The sequence below is a fragment of the Aspergillus oryzae genome, chromosome 2, assembly GCF_000184455.2.
Source record: "Aspergillus oryzae RIB40 DNA, chromosome 2".
NCBI classification, from domain to species: Eukaryota; Fungi; Ascomycota; class Eurotiomycetes; order Eurotiales; family Aspergillaceae; genus Aspergillus; species Aspergillus oryzae.
In genome coordinates this window covers 531,695-559,414 of record NC_036436.1, presented here as the reverse complement: position 1 = coordinate 559,414, position 27,720 = coordinate 531,695, and the positions used below count along the sequence as shown (strand labels likewise).

The following is a 27,720-nucleotide window of genomic DNA, read 5'->3' as shown; positions in this document are numbered from 1 at the left end:
GTGCTAGGCTAAGCCCCCGCCGAGACCCTACGAGGCACCCAAGCTAAGGTCGTTTTGCCTCCGAGCCAATTCTTTGTGTTGTTGCAATGAAGTCTACCGCGATGGCTCCATGGACAGAACAATGTGAACCCCAATTGGGTCCTGACTCGATTATCGACTCCGATCCCCAAGACTACCGACACGCGGAGATTATACTCAACGCAGGATATTCTCAAGTTCGTCTGGCAGTACAGTATCGTGCCTTTGTGACATGTCACTGGTATCGAACGATCGATATTATCTTGGAGGGTAACCCGCATACCTTTTACCCGGGGTTGTGCCTCGCACCCACAGAGGAACAAAAGGCATTTGTGGGTGAGAAGGGTCCAGATGGGAAGGTTACGCAGTATGATCAAATCAGTGCAGCCAATCCAGCCATTGCATTGGTTCGGCTAGCTGCCTCGAGATCCAACACCCAGTCGGGTCTCAAGTTCATCCTGCCTGTGAACTCAGGATATCTACGCCGGGCGGATATTCTCGAAGAGCGCTTCCGGGGCTGCGATCAAGTGGAATGTGTCAATGGCTTTGCAGTGTCCACCGAGCAGCGCCTGAATGCTTGCAACGAAGTTGGGCGGCTATCGGATATCTTATTGTCCGCGTGCGGAGGCATCATTGTCAGAGAGCCACAGACCGGAACCACGATCGACACTGTTCTCAGCCAAGTAGAAAGCGAGATCCGACGGCGTCTATCATTCCAATGGCTATCGTCCGAGCCCGTTCGGCCCAAGCGGCTCGCCGTCGTCCAGGCCCGGAAGGAGCACCACACGATAGAGCGTTTCTACATGGCTGCAAGGTCGTTAAACATCAGCCTAATCGCCGTCGACTCGCCTGGCCACTGGTTAGAGGCCGATGATGGACCGAGTGCCTCATTACGAGAGGAGTTCATTCCCTTCGACATGACCGTTGATGAGACCTTCTCTATTCGACTGTACCATGCACTCAAAGATCACAACCTAGACGGAATCATCACCTCCAACGACCGACATCTAGTCGGAGTAGCTGAAGCAGCGGAAATGCTTGGATTGCCCACCATGCCTTCCAAGGGCCTGAAAGTCGCAACAGACAAGTACGCAACCAGAGCCGCCGAGGAGGCTGACACCCTGGTCCCCGCAAGTTTCCAGGTCCAGAGTCTAGAAGAGCTCGACGATCTGTTCACACGACCCAATGCACCAGCACTCACATTCCCTCTGATTGTGAAGCCTTGTCTGGGCTGGTCGAGCGACTGCGTCACACGGGTAACGACCATCGCTGAACTCCGTGACGCTGTACACCGCGCCTCTACCCGTCACTTAGGTTCAATGTCCACCAGTACCGGCGTGGTTATCGAGCCCTATATCGATGGACCTGAAGTAGATACCAATATAATCCTGCTCGACGGAGAGTGTCTGTTTTTCGAAATCTCCGATGATTTCCCTTGCACTGGAGACGCACCCGACGCAAACGCCCAGACGAGCAACTTTCAAGAGACTCAGATCATGTATCCCACTGCCCTCCCGGAAGCTGAACAGTGGACCTTACGAGAGAGCATCCAGAACAGTCTGATTCGGCTAGGACTCAAGACAGGTGTTTTCCACGTCGAGGCCAGGGTTCGAAATTCCGTGGCTAGTTATACCACCGATGAATCGGGGCTGTTTGATCTCCGCGTTGGTTCAGATAAGTCGGACCTCCAAGCTGAGCAGCCCAGCTGCTGGCTGATTGAAATCAACTCTCGGCCCCCGGGAGGATTCTCGGACTGGGCCACGGCCTACATACATGGCGTATGCTACCATGCGCAAGCTATTCTAGCCGCCGTTGGCGACCAAGAACGTTTCAAGGCGCTGGCTACCCCGTTTCAGCAACAGGGCGCGGCAACTGCTTGCCCAGAACCGCAATTCCACTGCATGTTGGTCTACCTCAGTCCCGAACGCTCGGGGATCTTGGCCAATTCGCCCTGCGAAGATACGCGAGCACAAGCACCGGATCTAATGAAACACGTATTACGTTCTCAGTGCTGGTATCGGCGTGGAGAAAAAGTATCTGGGCCGCAGGATCCAAGTTTGGGTTGGTTGTCAACGTATCTTGTTTTTGCCAGGGGGGAGGATTTTGGGCGTGAGGAAGTACTTCATCTGGGAGATCGGGTCCGGAAAGAGTTTCGTATGGAGATAGAATAATGATACTTTGAATGGGTGTTTATTTCGCTTTTTCTTGGTCTTTTAACCATTCCATATCAAGAGCAGATCTAAGAATAATGTCATTTGGAATCGAAGCTATCTAAGTATATGTCATCGACTAGATAATCACAGCCGAGGCGCAAGATGTTTCCAGCCATCACAATCCCTCAAATCGAACTTGAACCTCGCATTCCTCGTTTCTCTGTCCGGAAACACCCCCACACGATCTGGTCGCCAACGCCAGAGATCCTTCCACTCCGGATCCAGTTGCCCCTCAAGTGCCTGCACGACATATTTCCCGATGTTCGTGAGATTCTTGAAGGTATACCCACTTCCCCCGGTAGCGATGAATAACGAATCCGGCGCACTATCATGATACCCAACAATCCAATTGTCATCGTGCGTCTCTACATCCCAACAAACCTTGCTACTTTCAATCTTCGCATCCCCAAATTCCGGCAAGATATACCTTGCAAATTCCAAGGTCTTCTCGCGACCAACCCGCGGCTGCGAATCGGTCGGATGATACGCCTGGTCGCGCGGCAGACTGCGCACACCCCAGTCACAGCTAGGCTCCGGCCAGCGCTCCCGGTTCACGACGGTAATGTCCAGATTGCAGATCTTGAAGATCCGGTCCTCGTTCGGCGGGAAGCAGTACCCGCGACGGGCGATATTCAGCACCGGCAGATCCTTGTACCGCTGGTACTGCTCCTCCGTCATCCGGATATGCGAGACGCAGTAGCCTGAGGCGTGCAGCTGGCCCTGGAAATCCAGTAGCGTCTCGGAATAAGCGCCCACGGCGACTATCACCTTTTCAGCGCGCCAGATGGTCCCGTTGGCGGTGCGCACACCTACCACCTGGGCCGGGTTGGCCGGATCACGCACGAACTCGACGACGGCGCCGGACTCGCCGGCCACAAACTCCACCCCCAAGCGCTCGCACTCGCGCTTCAAGATCAACATCGCGTTCGTGGACTCGACCCAGCCGGCGTTGCCGTTGTAGATCCCGCGGAAGGTGGGCTTTTTGCCCTTCGGGGTTGATAGGCCGTCGGTGTAGATGCCTACCTGAGCCTGCCGACGGTCGTGTGCAAAGGCTAGACCGGGGTAGAGACGAAAGGCCGCATCCCAGTTTGGGAGCTCGACGATCTTGGATGGGTCCCCGAGCGCGTGTGTGTTCGAGACCGCAGTCAAGAAGGTCTTTTCGCGGTCCTGATCCTGTGAGCCGTCTGTGCCGTAGATCCAGCCGGTTGGGTGGAAGACATCTTTCCAGAGAGGATCGCGCCAGAGCTGGATCGCTTCCTGGGAGAGAATAGAGTATATATCGTCCGGGTATTCAGTGCGGATGATCTTGTTCCGATCGTAGCCAGCCGAGGATGGAGAGGGAACAGGCCACCGGTCTAGGACCTTGATGTTATGATAGCCGGCACGGGCGAGCCACCATGCCGAAGAGAGACCAAAGACCCCGGCACCCACGATGATGATTGGGGTGGAATGGTTAAGCTGGGTTGACATTTTGGGCTAATGGGAATGTGTACACCTCTGGAATGTTACCAGATGACCGTGTCACTGATTTCTTATGAGCTTATAAATCGAGACTATAATTCGTTTCTGTCGGCACGAATGGGCCATAACTGGTCTAGCCTGATGACAGGGACCTACAGTCATCTTCGTGCCTCCCCTAGGTGATATGCTCAGTCAAATCTCCCTATCCGGGTCCGAAGCGTGACTGTACACTTTATGACTTTAAATTTGAGTAATGACCTGCTTACCAGAGAGAGATCTCTGTTTTCAGTCTTTGCCTGTTTGATGTCCACAAGTCCAAGTGGAGCTGGGCTGTGACCTTCTGCCTGGGACGTTGAAGCTTACGCAAACCAAAATCTCGTAGCGCGTGACAGCGACGATGACTGTATGACTGTCTTCATCTTACGCTGTGACTGTCGATCAGATGCTGTACATTGATTAAATTGAAAATATCCTCCCCCCTAGCCTGACTTGCTGTAAACACTTCGTTGTATCATCACAGCATTACATGGACTGCCACAATCACCCTCACGAACTCCCCCACCTTGGTGTCGATGTCATTGACATACGATCTTCCTGTGGTACTGCCACTGGAAAGTCTATGAAGGAAGAGATTCTTGACTCGATCCGAGGGGGTGGGGATAAACATTGCGTAGTTGAAGAATCAGGTGGCCTCATTGAGTGGAGCCGTTCTATACCCACAGGAATCCTATACGAAGGATGTGGAATTGATCTCTATGAAAACATTACGCGAGATCCTTCATACTACCTTTATCGTGACGAGCTCTCCATATTCCAAGAGTATTCCCACGAAATTGTACGGTTTCATCCTTGAATGACGGAAAGTTGATATGCTGATGCACCATTCAGGCGATGCTGTTATTAGGGACAGCTGCTACTAGGAAGGGAACAAAGAGGGTTAGTAGTTCCAGACATGCAAAGAACATTCATCTCAGTCTCGTTGACCTTGGTAAGAATATATTTGCCGGTCTTTCAATGATTAGGGCATTTTCTGTTTGTTTTTCGAAACTGACAAGTTCAACCTCATAGGTGCTGGGTAAGGTTTCGCTGGTAGTCTTCTCATTCTTCTCATTACGAATCTAACGCCACACTGATGCCAGACGTCTTGATAAATCATCGTGCTTGCTCAATGGGATCTGCAGGCAGATTGAACTTGATCAAACACTCATGAAGGGGTCACGAGCGATTTCTACAACCTATTGCGCAGTACGTATAGACAAAAGACTACTGATACAGCAGCCATACTGATACAGAGATTCTCCGGTAGGTTGATCTTCAATACGAGCAGCTTCAATCACGAATCGAGCAGTTACTCCGGGAAAAGCCCGATCTAGTTAACGGTCGGCTGGAAGGCCAGCCTCATAGCGGCGTGTCTGTGCGGGGGGTGTGCGGATCATACTACGATACGATCCGATTCCTCCGTGACGGGGGGTTGGTTGACAATTCATCGGGCACCCCGATATATCTACACAATACGCAGTTTCGGAAGTGTCTGATGTGGCTCGGTTCTTCCTTCACGAATCTGAAGCCTGTCCAGGCAGCCAAATTCCTTCGGCAGTTCACTCAGGAAGGCGTGCTGCAGACGGGAGATTTCATGCTGATCGGGATTGACCGCTGCAGGGAGGTGGAAAAAGTGACGGCGGCATATAGCGACACGTCCGAGCGGTGGCAGCAATATATCCAAAACGGACTATACACTGCCGCACACACGGTGGGCGACGCATCGCTTGCGGAGGACTGGACATATGTTGCACGATGGGATGCCGAAGAAGGCCGCCATTTGGTCCGTCGACTTCCCCTTTTCCTCTTTAAGCTTTGCCCCTTCCTGCAGTGGTTGATCACCATATTGCATTTCCGACGCTAATGTCTGTCTATCACAGAGATTTGTTCGCAGTGACCGACATCGGACTGTTCTGCCAGACATCGAGATCTCTGCCGGCGAACACGTGCTTTTGGCCCAATCATACAAATACACGCGGCAGGATGCCCTCGCCGTGTTCGATCTGTCCGGGCTCACCGTCCGATACGAGTGGGTCAATCAACCCGACGACTGCTCGTTGTTTTTGCTGGAGAAGACGGGACGATGAGAAAACACGAGAAGTCCGTGGCGTTTCTGGAAATCTTTGCAACCGAGTGGCCCAAAAAACCCACCTTCCTGTCTACCCCGCTAAAGCTTCACTCAACGCCTTAACCATTAAGCCAGTATTAAAAAGCTCACATACACGCCCTTTGGTAGCCTAAGTTTCGCTTTCTATCAATACATCAAAGCAAATTTGGAAATCAAATAGTTCATGCTAAACAAGGTGTGATTAATCCATATGAAAGTTATCAATTTATCATATTTGGGATGGGTTTTGAGCCTGGCGACCTATTTGTGAAGTACGTTATTGGAAGACTTAATTGCGACAGAGAAAACGCGGTAAAAGCCGATGATCTATGTTCTGGTTGGTCACAGGACATATTTAGTTATTTCAACTAAACGGACTGCACCATGCAAGATATTGTTTTCGTCAGTTAGGCAACCAACCATGAAGATCCTGTACTTAGGGGCCGGAAGGATTCGGAGTTTTATGACATTGGGTTAGACCAAGCCTTTTGTCAGATCGATGGCTGGCGGAATTAGCCGAGCCAAGACCCTCTTTATATTGCTTGTTTCGAGAACCAATCGGGTCTTGCCCCGTGGGCAGATCTACCATGGAAAATAACCCACCTTGTACTGTACAGTATTACTGTCTTGTAATCTTCATGGCAGGTCTTGGGTTCAATAAAGAGTCCCAGGGCCCTAATTTTGCTGATTATCGATCAATTCGCATTCTTCCTGCGTCAGTTTGGTTCGTTATAGTTCTATGGTTCTGACTTTCTGAGGCTCTAATCTGCTACACGTCAATCATAAGCACCCCAGCCTTGGATATAAGGCAGGCCAAGCCCTTCATGACGGGCAATCAGGAAGCCAAGATTGCACGCCGTCGGGCTAAAAACCGAGAAGCACAACGCCGTCACCGTACTTTATTCCTTCCCAACAGACCCCTCCACTCAAAATACGTCAGGGAAAAGCTGATCAAAATTCCCAGGAGAGGCTACGAAAGCAAAACTCGCAGAGCTGGAGCGTCTCCGGCCACAGGTAGATTCGAAAAATACATTCTTGCCTTCGAGTCCCTACCAAGCGGCCTGGGGTTTAAACGAAACCCCCTCCGAATCACCACCAGCCAGTCTAGACTTCCAGGATTTCGACTTTGCTCTTCCAACAAACGAGGAGAATTCGGTCTTGGACCCACACCAATGGTACTCCCTTGGCGAAACTCTTGCACCCAACGCCAGCGGTGATTATAGTGGTACAACAGCATCCTCCGTGGAGGAAACGTCGCGGCGTCATCGAGCAAAGTCGACATCACTAAATCCACCCCATGCTCGATCAAAGTCCTCCGGTCGATCCGCTCTGCATCTGGCTGCAGCGTCCGGGAACATAGAATGCGTCCGGGCACTACTGACCCACAATGCTGATATGAACGCCACCGATGCGTTGGGCAGAACGCCTCTCCATGCATGTGCAGCGGCAGGTAATACGGCCGATCATGTTTCCGTGGCTCAAATGCTGATTGAAAATGGGGCAAGCCCGACACTGAAGGATCACACTGGCATGGGGCCGTTGCATATTGCTGCCGAGAGAGGGAATGATCGGGTGCTGGAGGCCTTGATTCGAATTGGAGTGGATGTAAATGATAGCATCGTGTCGGAAAAGCAATCCGTTCACATTCCTCTAGGGACATGAACTGTTGAATCGACAATGGAATCGAATACCGATCTGGTGAGAGGGTCTCGAAATTATCTCACCACGAAATCTTATGTCCGAAACGCATACTTTCAGCGCTACTCATTCCTTGCTCTCATGGAGATAATCTCCAATAAGCACCAACGCTCGCCAACATGATCCAACAAAAATAAAAACAAAAAGAAACAACATGTTGAGACAAGCGTGCTTGTGAGGAGCTTCGTGACATTGAGAAAGTGATATCGGACACCGGACTGACGATAAACGAAAGAAAATCAGTCCGAGGAACAGAAGAAGTCACGTATTGTGGATACAAGTACGAGTTAGGAAAATGTACATGCGGCAACGGGAAAGACATTCACTTCATTTTGACCAATGAGGAGCGCATTCTTAGCACTCATAGCGTCCCGAACCGTGGACATTTTACGCGCACAACCCCACCTCACGCAGGGGCCAGAATGAACGGCACTCCCTAGTTGGAAAGACGGGGCAGTGGATTGGCCTGGAATAGGAGGCAGAAATGAAAAGACGGGTCGGCAAGAGACAAGTGGGGGCAAGGAAGGGGAGAAACAAAGAAACACACTGGGGCTAGTCCGGATATTACTTCCACATTTAACATTAGATACACACACAATATTATCCACTGGAGAAGATACACTAGATCGTTTGACAAATTGATCCCTTGTCCCTCGGTCTTCCCGAGCAAGTGCCTCCGGGCCCTGCCGATCTCCCACCTGGCTTGATGGTATATTTTGCAAATTATTCCTTGGTGAGCCGGAAACACTCCGTTCAGCTTTCAGGGCATGGTCCCTGGGCGGCTGTGCTTCTCGCTGTTTCTTCCAGCACTGTCATCTTCGTCTCTCTGATCCATATCTGACTTCGTAGCGATACCCTTTCTGAATAAAGTACGACCTTGTACTTCCTGAAGTATGATATTCAAACACATCTACATATTGTGGGCCACTATTGGTTTCATAATACCAATGCCGCCCTCGGCCGGGATAGACCGTGATCGGAGTCACCGGACCCCTCGAACTTGTATACCACGGAACACCGGGGTGTGGGTCTTGAGAGCGGTTTTCTCGAGGCTGAACGCCTGGAAATCGAGGGGTTTGTGGCTGGCTGTAGAGACGAGGGTTCTGAGCTTGAATATTTTGATGTCGAGGATCTTGAGCCAGGGGGCTCTGAGTACGAGATTGATTATCAACAGTCAATTGGGCAGTGCGAGCTGTGATGTCTGCCATTGATTGTTCTCCGGCCTTTCGGCGAGGTTCATGACCCGTGGCAGGAGCTTGTTGTTTACCCACTCTAGGGTTTGACCCATGCTTGTCATCTCCCGACTCGCTGGAAGATGCCTGGGAGATATGGTCATCTTTAGGGACAGAACGGGATTTACCAACCCAGTTTCCAAACTGCATTGTGTTCTCAGCAAACTCATTGTGGTAAGCTTGTTGCACAAGGTAGAGAAAGCATTCTCTTAAGGACACCTTTCCTCGATAGAGAGCAGGATTATTAAAATCTTCCTCATTGCCTGAAATTTCCTGGGAGTGCGCTGTATGCCTGATCACAGGTGAATGCCAAAGCACCCACTTTCCAATCTTTTCTCGATGGGGCTCCTGCTTGAAAAAAATTGTTTGATCGTACGTTGTGAGAAAACCGTACTTCAAATTCGTGCTGTACATGTAACCGGAGATTTGGCCTTGATGTCATGCAGAATTAGCACACGTAGGGGCCTGGCAGGCAGATATTGAGAGAGGCTCACCAAGGTATTTTCTAAATGCCACATTGTCCAGCTCGTTCTTTATAATATCATGCTTCCATGGTGTTTTTGCTTCACCAACGAGCAACAAGTTATAGTTGTCATCCATAACAGCAATATCGGGAACTTTGTTGAATGTCACCTCAGGCGGCTTAACACATTTGTAGTCCCCAAAGCGCAGCTTGGTTCCCACACCTCCCCGAAGTACTGAAGTCATGACATGCCCAACATTCTGACCAAAACGGGCAACAACTGAATGCTCGTCTCCGCAGAGTAGTTGCTCCTTTTTGATATGGAATTCATGGTCATCCTCTTTCGCTGGAGCATAGTCGAGGACCTTGTTGCTGAACCCCACAGATCGAAAGTGTCTACGCGCCTCTAGCTCAAAACTGTCCCAATGACCTAGAGTTGATAGGAAGTAAAGGTCATGGGTCAATCGGAGTCAGTGTGGTATTTTGAGACCCGCAAATCTGGAATCGGTTCCATAACAATGTCTTTGGCAGTCAAGCTACGGGGAGCCATGATAAAATCCCAACGATGAATTAGGCAATAGGACAGTACAGGTAGCCTCAATAGGAAAGTAGTAAGAGATGGATGGTTTTCAGGAAGGGAAGATTCGAAGCAGATGGAGGTATGCCCATCCAAACTCTTAAATATATGGGACACGAATAGCACCCCTCAGGTGGATGAAAACATGTGCCAGTGGGAATCTTTCAAAGCGCTTAGCAAAACTCGAGTAGCCCCTCTGGCTATACCATTCATCTCCATCACGGCGGTAAATGAAAGGTCAGTGTGTTTGCGCATGATGAGCCGGCTCGGATCTCTTAAAATAGACGTGTTTAGCAACTCATTGAAACAAATGGTAATACTCCTCAAACATCTGCATCGAGTCAGGGGATAAGATACAATCAGGTTGAGAGAATGCCGCTTGTGGGGGTGAGGGAAGTGGTGGGCATTGTTTCCTGCAGTGGTCATATGTCTATCACACTTGGATGAGTAGTCCACAAAAAGGCCCTGTGCTATCCCGAGCGCTTAAAGAGTTGTTGGCTTATCATGCTGACATTCTAGTTTCTAAATCCGGTGTGAAAGCATAGTCTGGCTGGCATAAGGCTATATACGTTCCAGTGTATAGAGGCCATGCCATCGTGCAACGTTAAGCTTTATCTACTAGTTTTGCGCTTTTATCGCTCTAGAGCAGGGGCCTAGGAGGACTCGGACGTGCTATACATGTATACCCATCTCACATATATGAGCTGATATACTGTAAAGAGTCTTACGTTTGGTGAAAGATAATCTGCCCTGCAGCCCTAACAATATTATTGTCCGTTAAATCTAACATTAGTACGCCACGTTCGAAGTGACGTTTCGGGACAGCATTTAGTGAAATTCAAGGGATAAGCGCCCGCAAATTAGACTAAAGAAATTGAATGGAACAATGACCTCCTGTAATCTTCCATAGTACTAGCGCTTGTATATGGATTGCATTGAAGCGATTTAAGCGCCTTTGGAGTAAGGCATCTATTAATAACAGGAACCGGGGTCTTGGCATCACACGTGCAGTCCGTGCGCAGGCGCCAAACTCGCTGGCTGGCTATATCAAACAGTGGATCCAAGCTCCGCATCTCTCTAAGTACAATGAGCGGCAAAGTTCATTGTCCTTTAGCTGCCTGCGTAGGGCAGTATTTACTTTCATTGATCCTTACTTTTTTTTCAATGTCTATCCAGCAGTTATGGGTGGACCGCCTAGTTCAGGAATTAAGTGGCTCGATGATGACAAGTGGATAAGACGCGAGATAACGTTTGATGAACCTATCCCGTCAAGATGGAGGATTGTTCGAAAAATCCATGACGCGAGATTTTGCACCTTGAATGGGAGGTGAAAAAGAGGGACTGGAGGGCTGAAGGACGTGGTGTTTTCCTTTGTTCCGATACTCATGGCAAAAAGGCCGTAGTCAAAGTTCGGCTGCAGTAGGTTCTTCTCGTATATCTATACGCATGAGCTTGTGTGTTTCCTCTGGCCAACCGCTCCTAATACTTGACATAGGATCCCATATATGGGGACATATTTTTCCTCCTCTGAAGAGAGAGCCGAACAAGCCATACACGATATGGGCGAAAACACTCGGCTTGAAATTGACGCTCTACGATGTTTAACGCAAGCAGGCTGTTCATCAAGCCCAGCTTTGCTAGGTTGGAAGCGTGAAACACAAAGCAACACCGACTGGGTCCCTGGGGGGTATATAGAATATATCCTAATGGAGCGAATGCCAGGGGTCAGACCGCCACCTTATTGGCAACCCATGGCTCAGGAGGAGAGGGATCGGCTTCTAAAAGCATTTAAGGAGGCATATCTGTGAGTTTCTAATGGCCCTACTTACTTGTGGAGTGGTATTCAATACATCTTTTTGCAGCGAGTGTATGGCATGTGGCAGAGTACATCTCGACGAAGGGACCCGAAACCTCATTTGGGACGATAAAGCCGGGAAATGGTAAGTATATAGCGTTTCCCATTAGGTAATTCATGCAGCTTACTTACAGTGTCCATCCATTAGCTATATTATCGACTGGGAAGATTCGCTCGAGACTACCGCAGAGGATACCTGGGAAGATAGGCTCTACAGTAACTATCTCCTGCAATGGGACTGACGCCGGAGCAGAATCTGGCAGGCCCTTAAGAGCTTGACCAGGACCGGGAATCTCCTATGTTTATCTTTGCTTCATCGATACTATGAATATTTAGAGGATCATATCGTACGAACAATGCATCTAGTCCTTAGACAGCTATCCAGTACTATGCGATTCGTAGAGATTTAACGTTCGAATGGTTTGTGGGCCATAATGGCAACGATGACGCTTAGTTAACCATTGTTGTATCAGCTTATTGATGTAGAGTACGCATGATTAGGATTCATCATCCGCCAAGACCCGATTAGAAGTGAAAGCGTGAATGTAGAAAAGAACAAAGACACTACTTCTCTCCTAATATAATAGTTGGGCGTGTAGACTTCCTAAAAGCATCTTGACCCATGAATCTGAAACTTTTCACGCCATCATTTTGAGCCCCACTTTTGTTCATCGGTCTTGTTCGACTCGTCATTTGAGGTACTATATGTACAAGTATCTTCTGTCGTTCCTTCAGATCTCTGTGCCTGCGCTTCAATTTCGCGACACGAATGCGTGATCATCGATTCATCCGAGTCCTTCGACGATCGGGTCAAGTGGTCTGTCCTTGGCGGACTCTGGTGGATGATCGACTCGAGAGTCCAATTGAATATATGCTTGTCAGCCATGCGGATGAAGAATTATTTTCATCCGCTCACGGTACCTTAGTTGCATGCCAGTTCGAGAGGCCAGTAGGTATCGGACAGTGAGAAAGAACTTACTTTATTAATGCAGAAAGGTATTTCTTGACGTTCTCTTGATCCGGTGCCGGGTTTTTGGACCGTGTCAGACCTTGAACTGTTAGAGGGCCACGCATCTTATCATTCTTATTCACGGCTACTCAAGAAATAAGAAGTCTTTGCCTTAACAATCCCTACTTGAGCACCGAGCTGCAACTAGAGGATGTTCTAACAAGAAATGCTCCATAAGAGGCATTGAATCTCGCTTATTTTACGATAGCTATGACCTCGTGCGTGGAATGTCAGTGTCTCAGGTACGATCGCGAAAAATGTGAGTCGCTCGGAACCAAGGTCGTATACCTGATTGACATACTTCCAGAAAAAAGACCACAGCGATGTTTACGCATGAAGCTGTTTCGAACTGTTTCAGACTGGTCTTCCTGATGTGGCTCAGGCATGTCCTAACAATATGGAGTTTATCATCTGGAGACAGTATTCCTAGGCCCAAAATCGGGTGTCCCCCACAGCAACAATTTGCCCGACTCGCAACTCGGACGGATATTAAGCCGTAAGGTTGATCAAGTGGGTATTGCTTGCGAGATCCTCTCCCCACACAGTTCGCAAGATCTATTCCGCCGCATCTAGTGGATGTTTAGGGAATTAAATCGCTACTAGGGGCCTTATTGCTAGATAATTGCTCAAGGGCCTGGAGAAGGTCCAATGTATACTTTTCCTAGCTGAAGCCGAGGTGGTGATTAGTGATCTATTGTGCGAGTATTCAAGATTATAAGCTACTGGGGAGAAAAATGTAAAAACCGCCGCCTCCCTTCTAGAATAGGAGAGGGAAGACAGATATATTTCAATACCAAATATGGCTACCGCAGGGATCGAACGTCGTGTGGAGATCAAAATTGCTTCGTCCTCAGAGGACTTCATGTGTGGTTGGCTTTACTCGTCTCAGAAATTCACCGTATCAAACCTCGGGCCAGCCATTGTCTTAGCCCACGGCCTGGGTGGAACGAAAGAACTAAAGCTCGATGTTTATGCCGACAGTTTCAATCAGATGGGATACACATGTGTCGTCTTCGACTACCGTTGCACCGGTGGATCTGAGGGTCTGCCAAGAGGTCTGATTGACTGGCATCAGCAGCAAGAGGACTGGAAATCTGCCATCAAATACACGCGTCAGCTGGAGAACGTCGATCCGAACCAAGTCGGCCTTTTTGGAACATCTTTCAGCGGGGGACATGTCATTCAGCTGGCCGCTACTGATAGGAAACTCAACGCAGCCATCTCTCAATGTCCGTTTACTTCTGGCTGGCAGAGTACTCTTTGTACAGGGAGTGCTGCCACCCCGAGGCTTGCAGGGATTGGTCTACTGGACATACTCTTTGGCTCGGAAAGGAAGCCAATAACTGTACCGCTGACCGGGAGGCCAGGTGAGGGTAAGTGAACAACGGTTATACTCGGACAGATAATACCATGGAAGCTAAACTCCACAATAGCCGCTCTGATGAATGCCCCAGACATGCTCAGCACCTTTCCGTTACTTATCCCTAAAGGTCATCCGTTTCAGGAAAGAGTCCCTGCTCGCCTGACTTTGAAGCTGCCTCTCCTGAGATCTGGCTCTTATGCATCTAGGGTTGAATGTCCGATTTTGTTTGGTATATGTGGTAAAGACTCAGTTGCACCCGCAGACACAACGTTGGCATATGCGAAAACTGCGCCTAAAGGAGTGATCAAGTGGTATGACGTAGGCTATTTAGATATCTATTATGGTCAACCATTCGAACTCGCTATATAGGACTACAAGCAGTTCCTCCGAGAATATTTGCTAATTGAGCGCCAGGGAGAGACATAACCGATCAAACCTTACCTCGACAGGAAAAATATTGTTTGTGAGAGGGTACGAGGACAATGATATAGCCTCGTCCACAGTTATGGGATTGTTGGGGATCTATTATGCTTGGGAATTTGGAGTTCCTGATGACGGTGCTGGTCTCCTAGTGATGCCTGAGGCAGAATCCTCGATATAACCCTGCATTAAGATACCAATGGACATTGATATTCAGATTCATCACTCAATACGTAAGATAGATAGCTGCAAAAAGGAACTCTACATCTAATGACCTGGTTTCCTCATGATATGATGCTCTTTTTTTTTTAGCTTTTTGTTTTGCTTCCTTAGAGCTGATGGAGACGTGGGCACCGGGGGGTGGTAAATACTAGGTAAATATATTGCTAACCCTCAGTTTACGAAATCGCGAACGGAAACAGGAATGTTCGCCATGCAGGAGAACCGCTGTAGTGGGTTTAAATTGTATAATTTGTATGATATTCTCATAGTCTGATGATCTATAAATGGCCTCACCTGATTGGCCAGTCGGCCCAAGCGCATGTCTTCCCGCGTCTTTCCACTTGGACGACAATCTTGAGTATTGACTTGACCTCCACGCATATGGATCTTTTATCAGTCCTCCCGGACTTCCATACCAAACCGTATGCGCACATACTCCCACCTTTGGAGAGAAGCAAGATAAGCACGGTTGATCTCATAACTCTCGATACGCTTGAGATCGCGAAACGCGCCCACGTGCCTCCAGCCGATGTTCGTCGGTTGTGCGCCAGCATCACCAAGGCGCTCCACCATGATATCGGGTTCGAACACATCGAGGAGTCTGCGTCTGCCGAACCGAGCTCCAGTATCAACGATGACCCGCCGATTACCCTGGGGCCCACGACAAAGCTAGACTTGTCGCAGTGGAGCGCGATCAGCACTCTCGACACCGCATTAGATGAGCTGCTGGGCGGCGGAATACCAACTGGCTATGTGACGGAGGTGACTGGCGAGAGGTACGTGCGTGTATCTACATGAGCGGTAGCTTGAGTTGGACTGACCGGTATCGCGTCGTCAGTGGGAGTGGTAAGACACAATTTCTCCTCTCTCTGTTGCTGGCCGTCCAGCTTCCTTCACCCAAGGGCTTGGGGAAGAATGCCGTCTACATTTCTACAGAGGCTCCCTTGTCGACACCGCGACTCTCCCAGCTCATCAATTCCAACCCGTACCTCTCGACCCTGCCTCGGGATCGTGCCCCGACGTTGGAGAATATCCTATCCATCAATGCCATGGACCTCGAGTCTCAAGACCACATTCTCAACTATCAACTCCCCGTCGCGATTCAACGCTACAACGTCGGACTCGTTGTCATCGATTCCATAACCTCCAACTACAGAGCGGAACATACCTCCCACAATATCCTAGGTCTATCGACTCGGTCGGGGGAACTCACGAAACTAGGACAAATGCTACGCAATCTCGCGGTACAAGAGGACATTGCAATCGTAGTCGCGAACCAAGTCTCCGATCGATTCGACGCCATGGACAATCCATCAGTATTCCCAAGGATAGGAGGTGGTGCAGGAAACGGATCCCCGTCTACTCAACCCCAACAAATCCCATCCGCCCGCGAATCAGGCACTGCATCCCCCTTACCAAGGGTCCGGGCAACCGAGTCCGGCAACGTCGAACTATCCCAATATAACGCTATGCTTCCATCTTCTCCCTCCCATTTCCCATCTTCACCGTATACCACCGAAGAAGACCCGCAACGGCAACATTTCGACGGCTCATACCTGGTGGGGAATCCGGTGCGCAGTGAGATCCTCAGCCTGCTACATCAACAACGGTTTTTTACCGGATGGGGCGACTCGCCGCAGTCATTCCTCCCAAGTTCATATCCAGGTTTCCAGAGACCGGCGGAGAAAACACCAGCCCTCGGTCTTGTCTGGTCGACGCAAATCGCGTGTCGAATCGCCTTGAAGAAAGAGCGGCAAACGGCCATGGATCCGCTTCTCCCGGGGAGTACCCCTATCCCATCAACAGCGAAACTACTACCGGAACCGGAGGTACCTGGTTCCCTCGGCGAGCGAGAAAAGCCGGAACCAGATCCCCCCACAGAGACTGTCACAGAAGGGAAAGATGCAGAAGCCAAGGCTAGTTCCGAGACTGTTCCTGTCCCTGCTCCAATCTCTGAGAATAAACCGAGTAACTCACAGCTACCACCGCCCTCGTCTCAGACACCCGAGCGCCTTGTCCGGCGCACTATGAAACTCGTCTTTGCACCCTGGACCGCAGGGTCTGTAAACGAGCAAAACCAAATCCAAGACGAGGTCAGCTTTACGATCTGGAAGGGAGGTTTGAAGAGCTGTGAATAGAGTTAGGCTTCTTTCTCCTTTCTCCTATATACCCTCACTATGCTACCCTTCCCCTTGGTCTTACACTGCGTAAGGTGTAATTTGACGCACAAAGTGGAGTAAAGGATCCGAATACAGTACAGTACATTTAGAGCTCCAGCTTTTGGTATGTTTCTGCCTAGATCACTGCAGAAAGTAGGCTATGGGTCTGGCTTTAGTGCCTTTTTCGGCGGGTCGCGGAAGCTAAAATCCCCCGCAGTTCCAGAAATCTTAAACCGTTGCTTTTCCTCTTTCTTACTCTTGTTCTCGGTTCTTCAACGTACTGGTTCACGTTTTACACTATCCAGAGCCAGATCCAGAGATTCAATGCAGATATATTCGATAAGGGGTCTAGATATTCGGGTCACAAGGGCGGGAATTGTCCCATCAACCAGTCACAATGGGCTGGCCATGTCTAAACAGTGATGAGGAATGGAGAGGAACTTTTGACTGAGGTCTTGGATGAGAAACCAAAGGTTCTTTCGCTGGAAAAATGACAAAAGATGTTTGCCGTCAAGGATAACAGAGATGGTCTAGGTCGAACATACACCAAAAAGAAACAGACGCCCCACATTAATCGCAAGTAAAAAAGGTTCAACCATGTGATTTCACCAAGATCTCATGTCCCATATACGCCATCAAGTTGATCAATTAACTCGCAGTTGCTCTATGACGTGACGTGATGAGTGTCCAACTCGTGGCCACTCGATCCTGCGAGCACCACGCGGTAAATTTCAAAATAAACTCGTTCTATATCGACAAACGCATAATCTATTTGGAAAGCTTGGCCGGAGGAACTCCGATGCCGTTGGTATTACGGTAGAAGAGCACGCCTTCGCTCTCGCCCCTGGCACCCTCGGTCGGCTCAACCCAGTGGCAGACACGGGCGCTGGTGAAGAGAGCCTTGAAGAATCCCGTCCAGCCAGTGTGGGCCTCCGTGCGGTAGTGCGAGCCCATGACCTTCTGGATGGCCTCGCTGGCCTCGTCGGCGTGGTAGAAGGGGATGGTGCTGACGTAGTGGTGAAGGACGTGGGTCTCAATGATACCGTGCAAGATGTGACGACCAACAAAGCCGAAGTCACGGTCAATGGTGGCAGCGGCTCCACGGGCGAAGTTCCACACCTCGGGCTGGTAGTGAGGGAGAGTGGGGTCGGTGTGCTGGAGGTAAGTGATGGCAACTGTTGGCATCGTTAGCACATGTCTCGATAAGTGATATAAATTTCGAGGAAATCTTACCCAGCCAGTGGTTCACCCAGAGGTAAGGAATTCCATACCACACCAGGAGGTTGAGCCATCCATAGGTGGAACCGATGTAATAGAGGACGGATCCGGTGATGGCGAGACCCAGGTCACTCAGGACAATCAACTTAGCATCCTTGGCCTCGTACAGAGGGCTGCTAGGGTTGAAGTGGTTGACACCGCCGAAGTAGCCGTTGCGCTTTCCCTTTCCACGGCCCTCGGGCTGGCGCTCGTGGTTGTTGTGACCGGTCACGTTGGTCAGGAGGTACATGGGCCATCCGAAGAGCTGCTGGAGAATGAGGTTGGTGACAGTGGCGATGGGAGTCTCCTCCATCAATTCGTTCAGGTCGTGAATGGTCTTGCCGATGCGGGAAGCATATTCCTCGCGGGTCTTGGGGACAAACACCATGTCACGGGCGATGTTACCAGTGGCCTTGTGGTGCTTGCCGTGGGAGATCTTCCAGGAGAAGTACGGCACTAGCAGGGCGGAGTGGCAGATCCAGCCAACAGTGTCGTTCAGAACCTTGGAGGGGGAGAAGGCCTGGTGACCGCACTCGTGGGCCAAAACCCAGACACCAGTAGCGATCAGACCCTGGACGACGGTGTAAAGGGACCACAAAGCAACGCGAGCTGGGAAAGAGGGAACGGTCTCAGGCGTGACATAGTTGTGGAAGACATAGAAAATGGATCCCAGCATGGCTATATCACGGAACACATAGTACAAGCTGGTGAGAGCCTTCCGCTCGTAGCAGTGAGCGGGGATGGCGTCACGGATCTGCTTGATGGTGTAGTCGGGGATCTTGAACTCATTTCCATAGGTGTCCAACATCTTGCCCTTGTTCTCAGACTCGGACGCCAGCGACGAAAGGGAAGTCGAGGACGGAGAATGGCGAGGGCTGTCAAACGGAGACACCGAGACGCTGGGGACGGAGGAATCCGTGCCCGGGTTGCGGTTCAGCGCCATGCGCTTGGGGATAGCTGTGGAAGACATCTTTGTCTTTGACGTCCGGCGTATCCAACGAGGGGTCCGGAGATTGCTATATCTGGTGCTTCTCGTCAGTACATCGTACATTGGCATACGGTGTCAACCGATGGAGGGAAGGGATGGTAGATGTGCTTCTGCAGGCGGAAGCTATGCTGTGAACATACCAATGGGTCACTCCAAGGGTCGGAGGTTACACGATCTCAAAGGATCCTGAAGGATGAGAGCTCCCTGGCGACTGATATAGGGACGAGTGGGTATGGGGTGATGTTCAGCACCACTCCGGAATTACCCTGGCCGGAATTGAGGAGGGGAAGGTAAGGTATTAAACGAGCTGAAGAAAGCTGAATAGAGGCACAAAAAAAAAAAAAAAAAAGAAGAAGAAGAAAAGGAAAAAAAAGAAGAAGAAGAAAAGGAAAAAAAAGAAGAAGAAGAAAAGGGAAAAAAAGTTCAAGGTTATGAATCAGCTGAAGGACAATCGGCCCGGGGAAAAGGCGTGGAAAGGGAAGGGAAGGAAGGAGGCCGCCCCAAGCAAAGAAGAAAAAAAATTACGGACCAATCACAATGGATGAGAGAAAATCTAAATGGGTAAAAAAGGAAGAAAAAAAATCACAATAAGGTAAGGCACCCGAGTGGAAAGAAACCAAACATTGTTCTGGATGGCGGTCCCTTTCCATCTGGTAATTCTCGTCCTTTGGGGAGATCGACGCCGTATGGAGTCGTGCAGGAGACGGTAATTTTGTGTACCGTTGGGGTTCCATGATTGGTCAGGACTCCTGGATTTGGTTACCCGTGGTGGTATTTGGGGATACCGATATTACGTTTGCTGACAGCATCCCGTTTTCAATTCGCCTCCAGACTGAGCCTGTACCACCAGGACTCGATCGACAGGCAATTAGCCTGTTTTCTTTCCTTCTGTAAATCGCGCTGCCGAGGGTCGGGCACATTAGGTGCATGGTTCAGCTACGGCTAACTTCTCGTCGTCCATGCATATGAACGCGAGTTCCTCCCGTGACGAATGGCCGCTCAGGACGCCTACGTCGTTCCAAGTGTTTGCTGGGCAGGGCTGGCTGAGAGCTGAGGGGATCTCTCGTCACCTCTACTAATGAACTGGCCCAGTCTGGCAACCAGCCGAGCATTTGCAATCGTCCATCGAGGACTGGCCGTGAGGAAACACCCCAAGAATAGATCATTATTTGTTTATCTGGATCGATAACATGGTCTCGCGGCCATGTGGCGTTCAGCCTTCCCAGACTGAAAAATACACGGGGTGGCGTATTCTCATTACGCGCCGAATGCCAGGGACAGCAAAGAAGCTGGGGAGCGCTTACCGCCTTCTCCGGCCTGCATACCATCGGATCCACTCCGACTGCAATCGCTCTTGGCTTCTCAACAATCTTCGTCCGATCATCAGTCCACTCCTCTCTCTCGCGCGCTCGCTGGCGTTCGTTCCCAGTCAAATTAACCTTTTAGAGTTACTAAGGCAGGCAAGTCGAGACGCTGTCATCCCGAGGTATCATGTGCAATGGCAATTGGCCCCTCGCTGATTGGCACCGCCGTCCATGGCCGGTGGAGGTCGGAGATGATTCGGATCTTAAGTCGTCGAAAGATGTGGAGGTCGGAATGGATCCCATTACTTACCTTATTCAATCATGACTCGCCTCATCTGCCATGAGTCCATTGGACTGGGATTTATTTCGAAGAGGATTGAAGCGACAATTGCCATCATGACCACATTTATCTCAGACATAAACCCTAACTTTGATGGAGAGGGTGAATACCATGTGATGAACTCAATCCGACCAGATAAAACCAAATCAAGAATCCCCAAACTTTCTCAGAAGCCAATGTCAGGGAAGTGTGCTCCGTAACATGTCAAATATCTCTCATCCCAGACCGGATGGAAGTCTATCATATACACCCATCCAACCTGGAATGCTCTCACCACATATGTACATGTACATGTACAGTACCTGTAGACGCAAAAGCCCTATTCGTCCAGATGCCTAGGTACAAAGCACACCGTAGTCACAGCACATACCCAGACTACATACCACAAAATACCTCCACTGTCCATTCTAAACAATCAATCAGTTATAACTGGTAAACAACATTATCAAACAAAGCACCAACCAAAAAAAAGAAAAACAAGAGCACTGAAACAAGCGAAATAAGCTCTTAGAATGACAATGACCGTAGACCACTGATCAACTGTAGATAGACAATCCCTGATTGGTAGGTTGATCTTATCCTGGTCATTGGGCTAGTACGTACCGGGTAGGTGGTAGTTGACAACTTGTTCCTTACTTACTTTTACGAGGTATAATCTAGCTTTTCTTTCCTTTCTACATGTGATTCTGATCCCCTCAATTCTTTTCTGTTACTACTTTAATATAAAAGAGTTATTTGTTTATTCAGCGTTATTCTCAGCATAAAAATACAAACAAATAAATAACTAAACATTTAAAAAGGAAAGAGAAGAAGAAAAAAAATAACTAAACAAAACAATACAAAAAACCCAACCCCAAAATCACAAAGGACAAAAAAGAACAAAAAACAAAAAAAAAAAAAGAGAATACAAAATCACTGTGGCTAGTAAACCAACCTAAACTGTAAGGATCTTCACTTATTCTGTTGGGGGAGACACCAATTTTTGTTGAGGTTGGATCGAGTGGGGCTCTTGAAAGGATTGTCGGCGGCGCTAGAACATCTTGAGGGAAAAATCTAGTCGCTGGCCACTGGATGAACCACTGGATGGGCTTGGTGTTGCGGTATTTTGATTTTTCCTTATTTCTTTTTGCTTTTTGCTTTTTTGCAGTTTGTTTGGGGTGGGGTGTTTTTTTCAGTTGTCTTCTTTTTCTTTTCTTTTTTTTTTTTTTTTTGCCTCAGGTGGCCGCTTTAGAGTATGTATGTACATACTCTGGAGTATGTTTGACATGGGTTATCTTTGTAACAGTACTTTGTGGGATACCTACTCTTATATTTCATTCTCTTATCAAAGAGAAAGAATCTAATGTTATCAGCTTATGGATGATCAGCATAAATTGCAGTGGCTGACAACGTTATCGAAAACAACTATTGGAGCTTACGCAGCGCTATCTCAAGAATGCCAGGTTCACCATGTACTGTACATAAGTAATGTATGCGGCCCTATTCTAAGGGTAGTTTTGCCAGTTTAAAAGAGACAATTCATGGGAAGTCTTACTTCACTGACATCTTTGGAACACTGAAGTCTTCTGGGGATTCAGTGGATTATAGTCTTTCCATTGAAAACCCTAACGTCTACTGTGTTGATTGATAGCAGTGCATCAATTTGCGGGGATACGGCAGTTGAAGTGGAAGTTTGTAAGTTTGTGGATTCGCGAGTCTACAATGATAATTGGGCTGCCGCTATCATGTCAATTTGGAAAATTATCGCCGACTTCCATCTCCAGAGTGACAAGACCCCATTCGGAAAGGATGGCTCTACGGGTCTTACAGAGTGGGATTTCTCCCTGGAAGTAGATTCGCTGAGCAAGGTATACACGTCCCGAGATCAATCGCCTATGATACCACATTTCTATACCATTTACAAAAAAATAAAGCTTCACAATACATTCCGCTTCTTATCTCCTCATCAGCAGAAGCAACACCATCGACACCAACAACCCCCTCCCCCATCATCTCCAGCCCCGCCACAAACCCAGTATCTGCGTCCTTCCTTAGACTGTAAGGATGCTGCGGGAAGTGTAACAAGAAGAGCCAGACGTACTAAGCCAACCTAGTCGAGATTATCAGTATGGTTGGAGAGTAAGATTTCACCGGAGTGTCTAACCTGCGAGGTCAGGAGGACTTTCGAGATTCGGTCGATCGCAACAGGTTCACGCTCTAAATCTCGGCTGAGGATCTTCATCTCGGATATTAGATACCACACGCCAAAGGCAAACATGATTAGACAGCCCAGAGTGCTGTTCCATGTATTAGCTGCGAGACGTAGCCTGGACATACATTAAAGTAATGTCCTCCGTTTTTTAGATGGAGTGATTGGTTTGAGTTTACCGATTTGGTATCACTATTTACTGATTTTTCTTAAGTGTCTATGATTAAGTGTCATATTTACTCATCTATGTATTGGGTTTAAATATCATGCAAGAACCCTTCGTTCCGAATCGATCAACCACGCCGCGCCATGGTTTCCTCCCGACAGGCTGAGACTGACCGTCGTGCTTCGTAGATCCGGCAATACCAAGACGGTCTCCCCGTGATTGCGGTAGTCGACCTCACATGCAATCTGTCGTCTCTGCAGGACCGGCGCTGCTCCTGCGGGGCCAGTGGCAGGCGCAGGTGGCTTCGGCGGTGGGGTCGACGATACGGGCACGAAAGTCTTGATTTCGAGTCCTGGGAGAAGGAGATGTCCCGCCTTCTGCGGAAGAAGCATCACAGCAAAGGTCTTGGTCTCCCCTTCGTCCGCGGTGAAGTTACCTCGTCGACGACCGCCGACGAGCCAGAGCTCTGGGTTCGCGTGGATTTCGTACGAGAATTCGAGCGGGCCTCCCGCATTCTCGCGATTTTCGGGCGAACACCATCTGCGCGTATGACGTAGGCTGAGCTCGGCTGCGATCATCTGCCCGACCGCGGCGTGTGGGGGTTGGTCGGCGAGATTGCAGAGCCGCAGCTCGGCAGTATGCACCACCTGAATCTCGGGAATATCTACGGGGATGATGATGTGTCGGCGGGGGATTGATGGCTGTTCTGGAAGGCCGATGATAGGGTGATTCTGCGTACGCGTCGGGTCAGCACAAGTTCCTGTTACAAGGCATGGAAATCTTCAAATGGGTGTCAGGTGCACTTACTCGGTGCCACTCCTGGAGCCATGTTTTCAATCCGTCTAGTGGTTCCTTCAGCGCACTTAGAAGCATTTCCCACTTGACACTGGAATAGGGAAGTGTTTCCACCTCTCGGACGAGACCGATGACTTCCATGTCAGAAGTTGACAGCTGGGTGCGAAACGTGTCGACAATGTGCGATGTTAGGAGGGTACTATATTGCTGGTATTCACTGGCTGCGATGCTTTCTTTAAAGGTTCTCTCAACCGCGTTCAAACATTCGTCGTCCACGCAGGTAAAATCAACGCTGAGACGCAGTGAGCGTCTCGAACCAGGTGACATTACAGCTTCCTCCCGCTGTTGTATCTTGTAGAGTAAGGACGCGGGCTGTTTGGGAAAGATGTTCATCGCGACCGAGTCACCGATATTAGACTGGACTTGATAGACATCCGAACTCGGTATGCTGCATTTGAGGATGCGAAGAGGGATCATCATAGCCGGGCTGACCGTGAATCGAGAAAACAGTACCTGGTCCTTGAAGGTATCCTGAACGTTGACACTGATGGGTAAGCCTGACACGATGCTGTGTAGAGAGGAGTACGAGAACCGTCCGTTTGTCGTCTCATATCCGACCTCTGCACGTGCGGAGAGCGTCGGGTGATGCTCCTCCGTCGTGTACGGAATCCTGAACCGGACGAAAGAGTTAGGTCCTAATTGAGAGAACTCGATATACCCTGTTTCGCTGTTGGCACTAATCTTGATGTCGCCTTCCACTACTTCGGCTTCAGCGATCCGCAGGCGGAGCCCTGCAGTGGCGGGCCTCACTCGAAGAGTAGCGCTCTTGATGTCATTCCACCCACTACCGAGTTCTAGTTCAAGCGTCCGCATTTCTTCAAGATTCACAAGATGAGGCGACACGATTTTCGCTTGAAGTCCCTTGGGTGGGGGGTAGCAGTAGATATACGGTCGACTATCTTCTTCGGCGTCTACTGCTTCTCTGAATCCTAAGGGGAGGACTGAATGATTCCCACTCCCGGATGTGAAAAGGATGCTACCGGCTCGCATTTCAACCCGGTCAACGTAGTATTTCCCTTGCAGTGTCATCTAGATAAAGAGGTTATTCAATGTCACGAGGCTAAAGCGAGTTAACCGGAAACAGCGACAATCAGTACTTACTGAAGAATCGACCAGGATCTTCGTCGACGATGACTTGATAGTTGTCTTAGAGGATAACTCCAGCCAATGTTCATTGCTTTGACTGCCTTCGGTCCCGACGAGCCGGATTTTCATCGAGTCAACCTCAATTCGCTTTCCTAGGAGGAATCGTAATGAAAGCTGTAGCTGAAATCCGTCCTTATCGTTATAATGGATAATAGCAGGTTTAACATGCAAATCCGCGAAGAAATCAGTCAAAGGGGCCGTAACCTCTTTCTGTAGCGCATCGGAGGCCTCGAACAACTCCTCAATATATTGTGAGACTAATTCCTCTTCTGCAAATATTGACGACGCATCAAGGGTCTTCTGCCGCGTCGACAGACACGACTGCTTATGGGAGGCGAACTTCGCAAGGAGTCGAAGGGACATCCGAACATACTCCTCACTTCGTTGCAATTCCTTCAAGCATCGCGCGTACATCTCTAGCATCACACCCTCCAGGATAGTCCACCGTTTGCTGCCGTAAAAAGGAGTAATTTGGTGAAAATAGGAGGCTGCTGCACCGTAGTCGCTCTGCCGGAACCTCACGAGGGCCATGTCCGCAAGGGCCATTTGTGCGGAATACGTACGGTTTGCCGTGATGTGGTGGCGATACATATCATCCGTTAGCTCTTCGAAGTGTGAGCGGAAGGACTTTCTTGAGCGAAGAGCAGCCTTCAACCGGGGCAGTTCGATCCCCGAAAGATAATGGGTCGTTTGAGGCTTTTCTGCTGACTGCGATATCCCGTCATCTAGAGAGACTTCCGTCATATCACTATTGCCAGCACTTTCACTATCAAAGAGTAAGCCGAGATCATCCCACTTCTCCCTCCATCCACAACGCCCAGCAATCTCTTCCATCACTCGGCGAGCCATGAGCAGCAACTCCCCCCTGGCGGAAGCTAACTGTTCAGACCCGGTCTTCGGAGCCGGAGCGAGCGCGAGTTTTGCTATCCCTTGGCCTAGTCCAGAATGAACAGAAGACAGTGCATCTGGGGATAGAATATCCGTATTGGAGCGACCGGGACGGGTCTTGGGTGGGCTGACCAGTGAACTGCTGCGCCGGGGTAACTCTGGTCTGAAGTCTCGAGCAGTGTCTGCTGGGGAAGTGATAGCATGCAAAGATGACTCTGGGAGAGTGAGTGTCGGCGTGGATGTTTGTGATAAAATCTGCGATGCAGCAGCGTATGCCCAAGATGACACCAGATTATTGATAACCTCCGCTTTTCCGGCATTGTCTACATCGGCAAGCCCCGATTCTAGATCGCATCTGAGGTTGCGTGCAGAAAAGCTAATGAACTCCGTCGCTCTTTCGCAAATCTCTGAAAGAAGCATCAAGTTTTCGGGCTTCTTAATCGTATTGGCTCGTGTTTGACCGGCATCGGGCTCCTTATTGAGTAGCGAGGGAGCCTTCGCCGCCCTGAGGAGTAAAGTTAGTTGTCGCGAGAAAATGTATATACGGAAATCGAAAATAGAGATATTGCTTCCTAGGATCATCTCCCGGTAGGCCTTCTTGTTCGAGTCGATGGGGAAATCGTCCACGTCGAGCTCGGGAATCGGGGTTGGCTCTTCATCTTCCTCGTCCTTCGGAGCTACTGGGGATTCCAAGGCCGCCTTAGCCTTCTTCTGCCAATCCTCGGTGTGCATCAAAAAGGTACTACCGTGAGGCTCGCCGCTGCCCTCAAGTTGTTCATCAATCGCAGTATCCAGTCCGATAGAAAGTTCATCGTATCCCAGGAGCGCATCGTCAAACAACCCTACATTTTCGAAACCTCGCGCAAGACCCTCCTTCAAGATAAAAAAAGTGCAAAAGTTCCATCCGGGCAGACTTCTCTGGGAATCTTTCTCCTTGATATCCTCTTCGTATTGTGCCACGCGAAGATCGAAAGATGCGAGAATGCCATTCTTGATCTTCTCGATCAAGTCCTCCAGCTGGTCAGCCAAATCAGGTGGTTTCTGCGTGGTTCCCTGCTTAGGTAGACGCAACTGAGCTACCCGGTCCACGGCAGACTTCGAGGTGCCATTGAAATCAGCCTTGACCTTCTCCAGGACCGTCGTAGTGGCGCGACCCCACTTGGACGATGGCATAGCCTTTTCCGCGCCATCTCCGTCTTGCACAACATGTAAAATCAACCATTCACATGCGTCATGTTTCTCCTGGCTTGTGGTGGACTGCGACATCGAGGCATGAGATTTGATCCATTCGCGCAATGCCTTCCTGGAAGTCGATTTGTAGGTATCATTATCATCGCACCGTAAGAGGAAGATCTTTAAATAGGGAGTCTGACGGAGGCCGGGGATTTGGTGACGTCGATGCGGCACTGCGCTATCGCCGGAGGATTCGCGCTCGTTGGCCTCATTCTGGGCAGGGACAAAGCCGATGCGGAGGGACTCGATGGATCGAACGGGGCGGGTGGGCGACTTCCAGTGGAGGTTCTTCAGGGGTAGTTTGTTCGCAAGAACAGGTTGGACGAGAGGGAACAAGCCGGAGGGGTCGGTATATTCGACTGAAGATTCAGATCAGTCAGTAAGGGTTGCTAGGACCGTTGCGGTCTTCACACACCGGTGACACTGCTTGAGCCCGCCTGTGGTGAGGGATCCATGTTTCCCGAGGGCGTTTCGGGCTGTGACAGAAGACTAGCTTCCAAGAAGCATGCCGTTGGAGCA

At 49.6% G+C, this 27,720-nt stretch overlaps 8 protein-coding genes across 8 annotated transcripts; 4 read left to right on the top strand and 4 right to left on the bottom strand.

The window, feature by feature from the left end:
* Positions 1 to 101: 101 nt before the first annotated feature.
* Positions 102 to 2,189, top strand: AO090001000231 (uncharacterized protein; the record flags this gene model as incomplete). The annotated part of the gene is made up of 1 exon (XM_023234438.1): positions 102 to 2,189. The coding sequence occupies one exon, from the start codon at positions 102 to 104 to the stop codon at positions 2,187 to 2,189; it is 2,088 nt and encodes a 695-aa protein (XP_023089563.1).
* Positions 2,190 to 2,315: 126 nt separating this feature from the next.
* Positions 2,316 to 3,701, bottom strand: AO090001000230 (NAD(P)/FAD-dependent oxidoreductase; the record flags this gene model as incomplete). Its single annotated transcript, XM_001818722.1, has 1 exon — positions 2,316 to 3,701. The coding sequence occupies one exon, from the start codon at positions 3,699 to 3,701 to the stop codon at positions 2,316 to 2,318; it is 1,386 nt and encodes a 461-aa protein (XP_001818774.1).
* Positions 3,702 to 5,226: 1,525 nt separating this feature from the next.
* On the top strand, positions 5,227 to 5,818 carry AO090001000229 (uncharacterized protein; the record flags this gene model as incomplete). The annotated part of the gene is made up of 2 exons (XM_001818721.3): positions 5,227 to 5,514; positions 5,612 to 5,818. 2 exons carry the CDS (start codon positions 5,227 to 5,229, stop codon positions 5,816 to 5,818), a joined length of 495 nt encoding a protein of 164 aa, XP_001818773.1.
* Positions 5,819 to 9,301: 3,483 nt separating this feature from the next.
* Positions 9,302 to 10,234, bottom strand: AO090001000228 (uncharacterized protein; the record flags this gene model as incomplete). Its single annotated transcript, XM_023234437.1, has 3 exons — positions 9,302 to 9,331; positions 9,402 to 9,661; positions 10,138 to 10,234. The coding sequence occupies 3 exons, from the start codon at positions 10,232 to 10,234 to the stop codon at positions 9,302 to 9,304; spliced, it is 387 nt and encodes a 128-aa protein (XP_023089562.1).
* Positions 10,235 to 13,471: 3,237 nt separating this feature from the next.
* Positions 13,472 to 14,607, top strand: AO090001000226 (alpha/beta hydrolase; the record flags this gene model as incomplete). Its single annotated transcript, XM_023234436.1, has 3 exons — positions 13,472 to 14,045; positions 14,106 to 14,353; positions 14,539 to 14,607. The coding sequence occupies 3 exons, from the start codon at positions 13,472 to 13,474 to the stop codon at positions 14,605 to 14,607; spliced, it is 891 nt and encodes a 296-aa protein (XP_023089561.1).
* Positions 14,608 to 14,654: 47 nt separating this feature from the next.
* AO090001000225 (putative DNA repair protein (Rad57)) lies at positions 14,655 to 16,815 on the top strand (the record flags this gene model as incomplete). The annotated part of the gene is made up of 5 exons (XM_023234435.1): positions 14,655 to 14,688; positions 14,789 to 14,818; positions 14,878 to 14,929; positions 15,037 to 15,453; positions 15,516 to 16,815. 5 exons carry the CDS (start codon positions 14,655 to 14,657, stop codon positions 16,813 to 16,815), a joined length of 1,833 nt encoding a protein of 610 aa, XP_023089560.1.
* A 789-nt stretch (positions 16,816 to 17,604) lies between these two features.
* On the bottom strand, positions 17,605 to 19,063 carry AO090001000224 (oleate delta-12 desaturase odeA; the record flags this gene model as incomplete). The annotated part of the gene is made up of 2 exons (XM_001818717.3): positions 17,605 to 18,011; positions 18,070 to 19,063. 2 exons carry the CDS (start codon positions 19,061 to 19,063, stop codon positions 17,605 to 17,607), a joined length of 1,401 nt encoding a protein of 466 aa, XP_001818769.1.
* A 4,114-nt stretch (positions 19,064 to 23,177) lies between these two features.
* Positions 23,178 to 27,656, bottom strand: AO090001000223 (putative TMEM1 family protein; the record flags this gene model as incomplete). Its single annotated transcript, XM_001818716.3, has 4 exons — positions 23,178 to 23,810; positions 23,887 to 24,963; positions 25,036 to 27,560; positions 27,617 to 27,656. The coding sequence occupies 4 exons, from the start codon at positions 27,654 to 27,656 to the stop codon at positions 23,178 to 23,180; spliced, it is 4,275 nt and encodes a 1,424-aa protein (XP_001818768.1).
* Between the last annotated feature and the right edge of the window lie 64 nt (positions 27,657 to 27,720).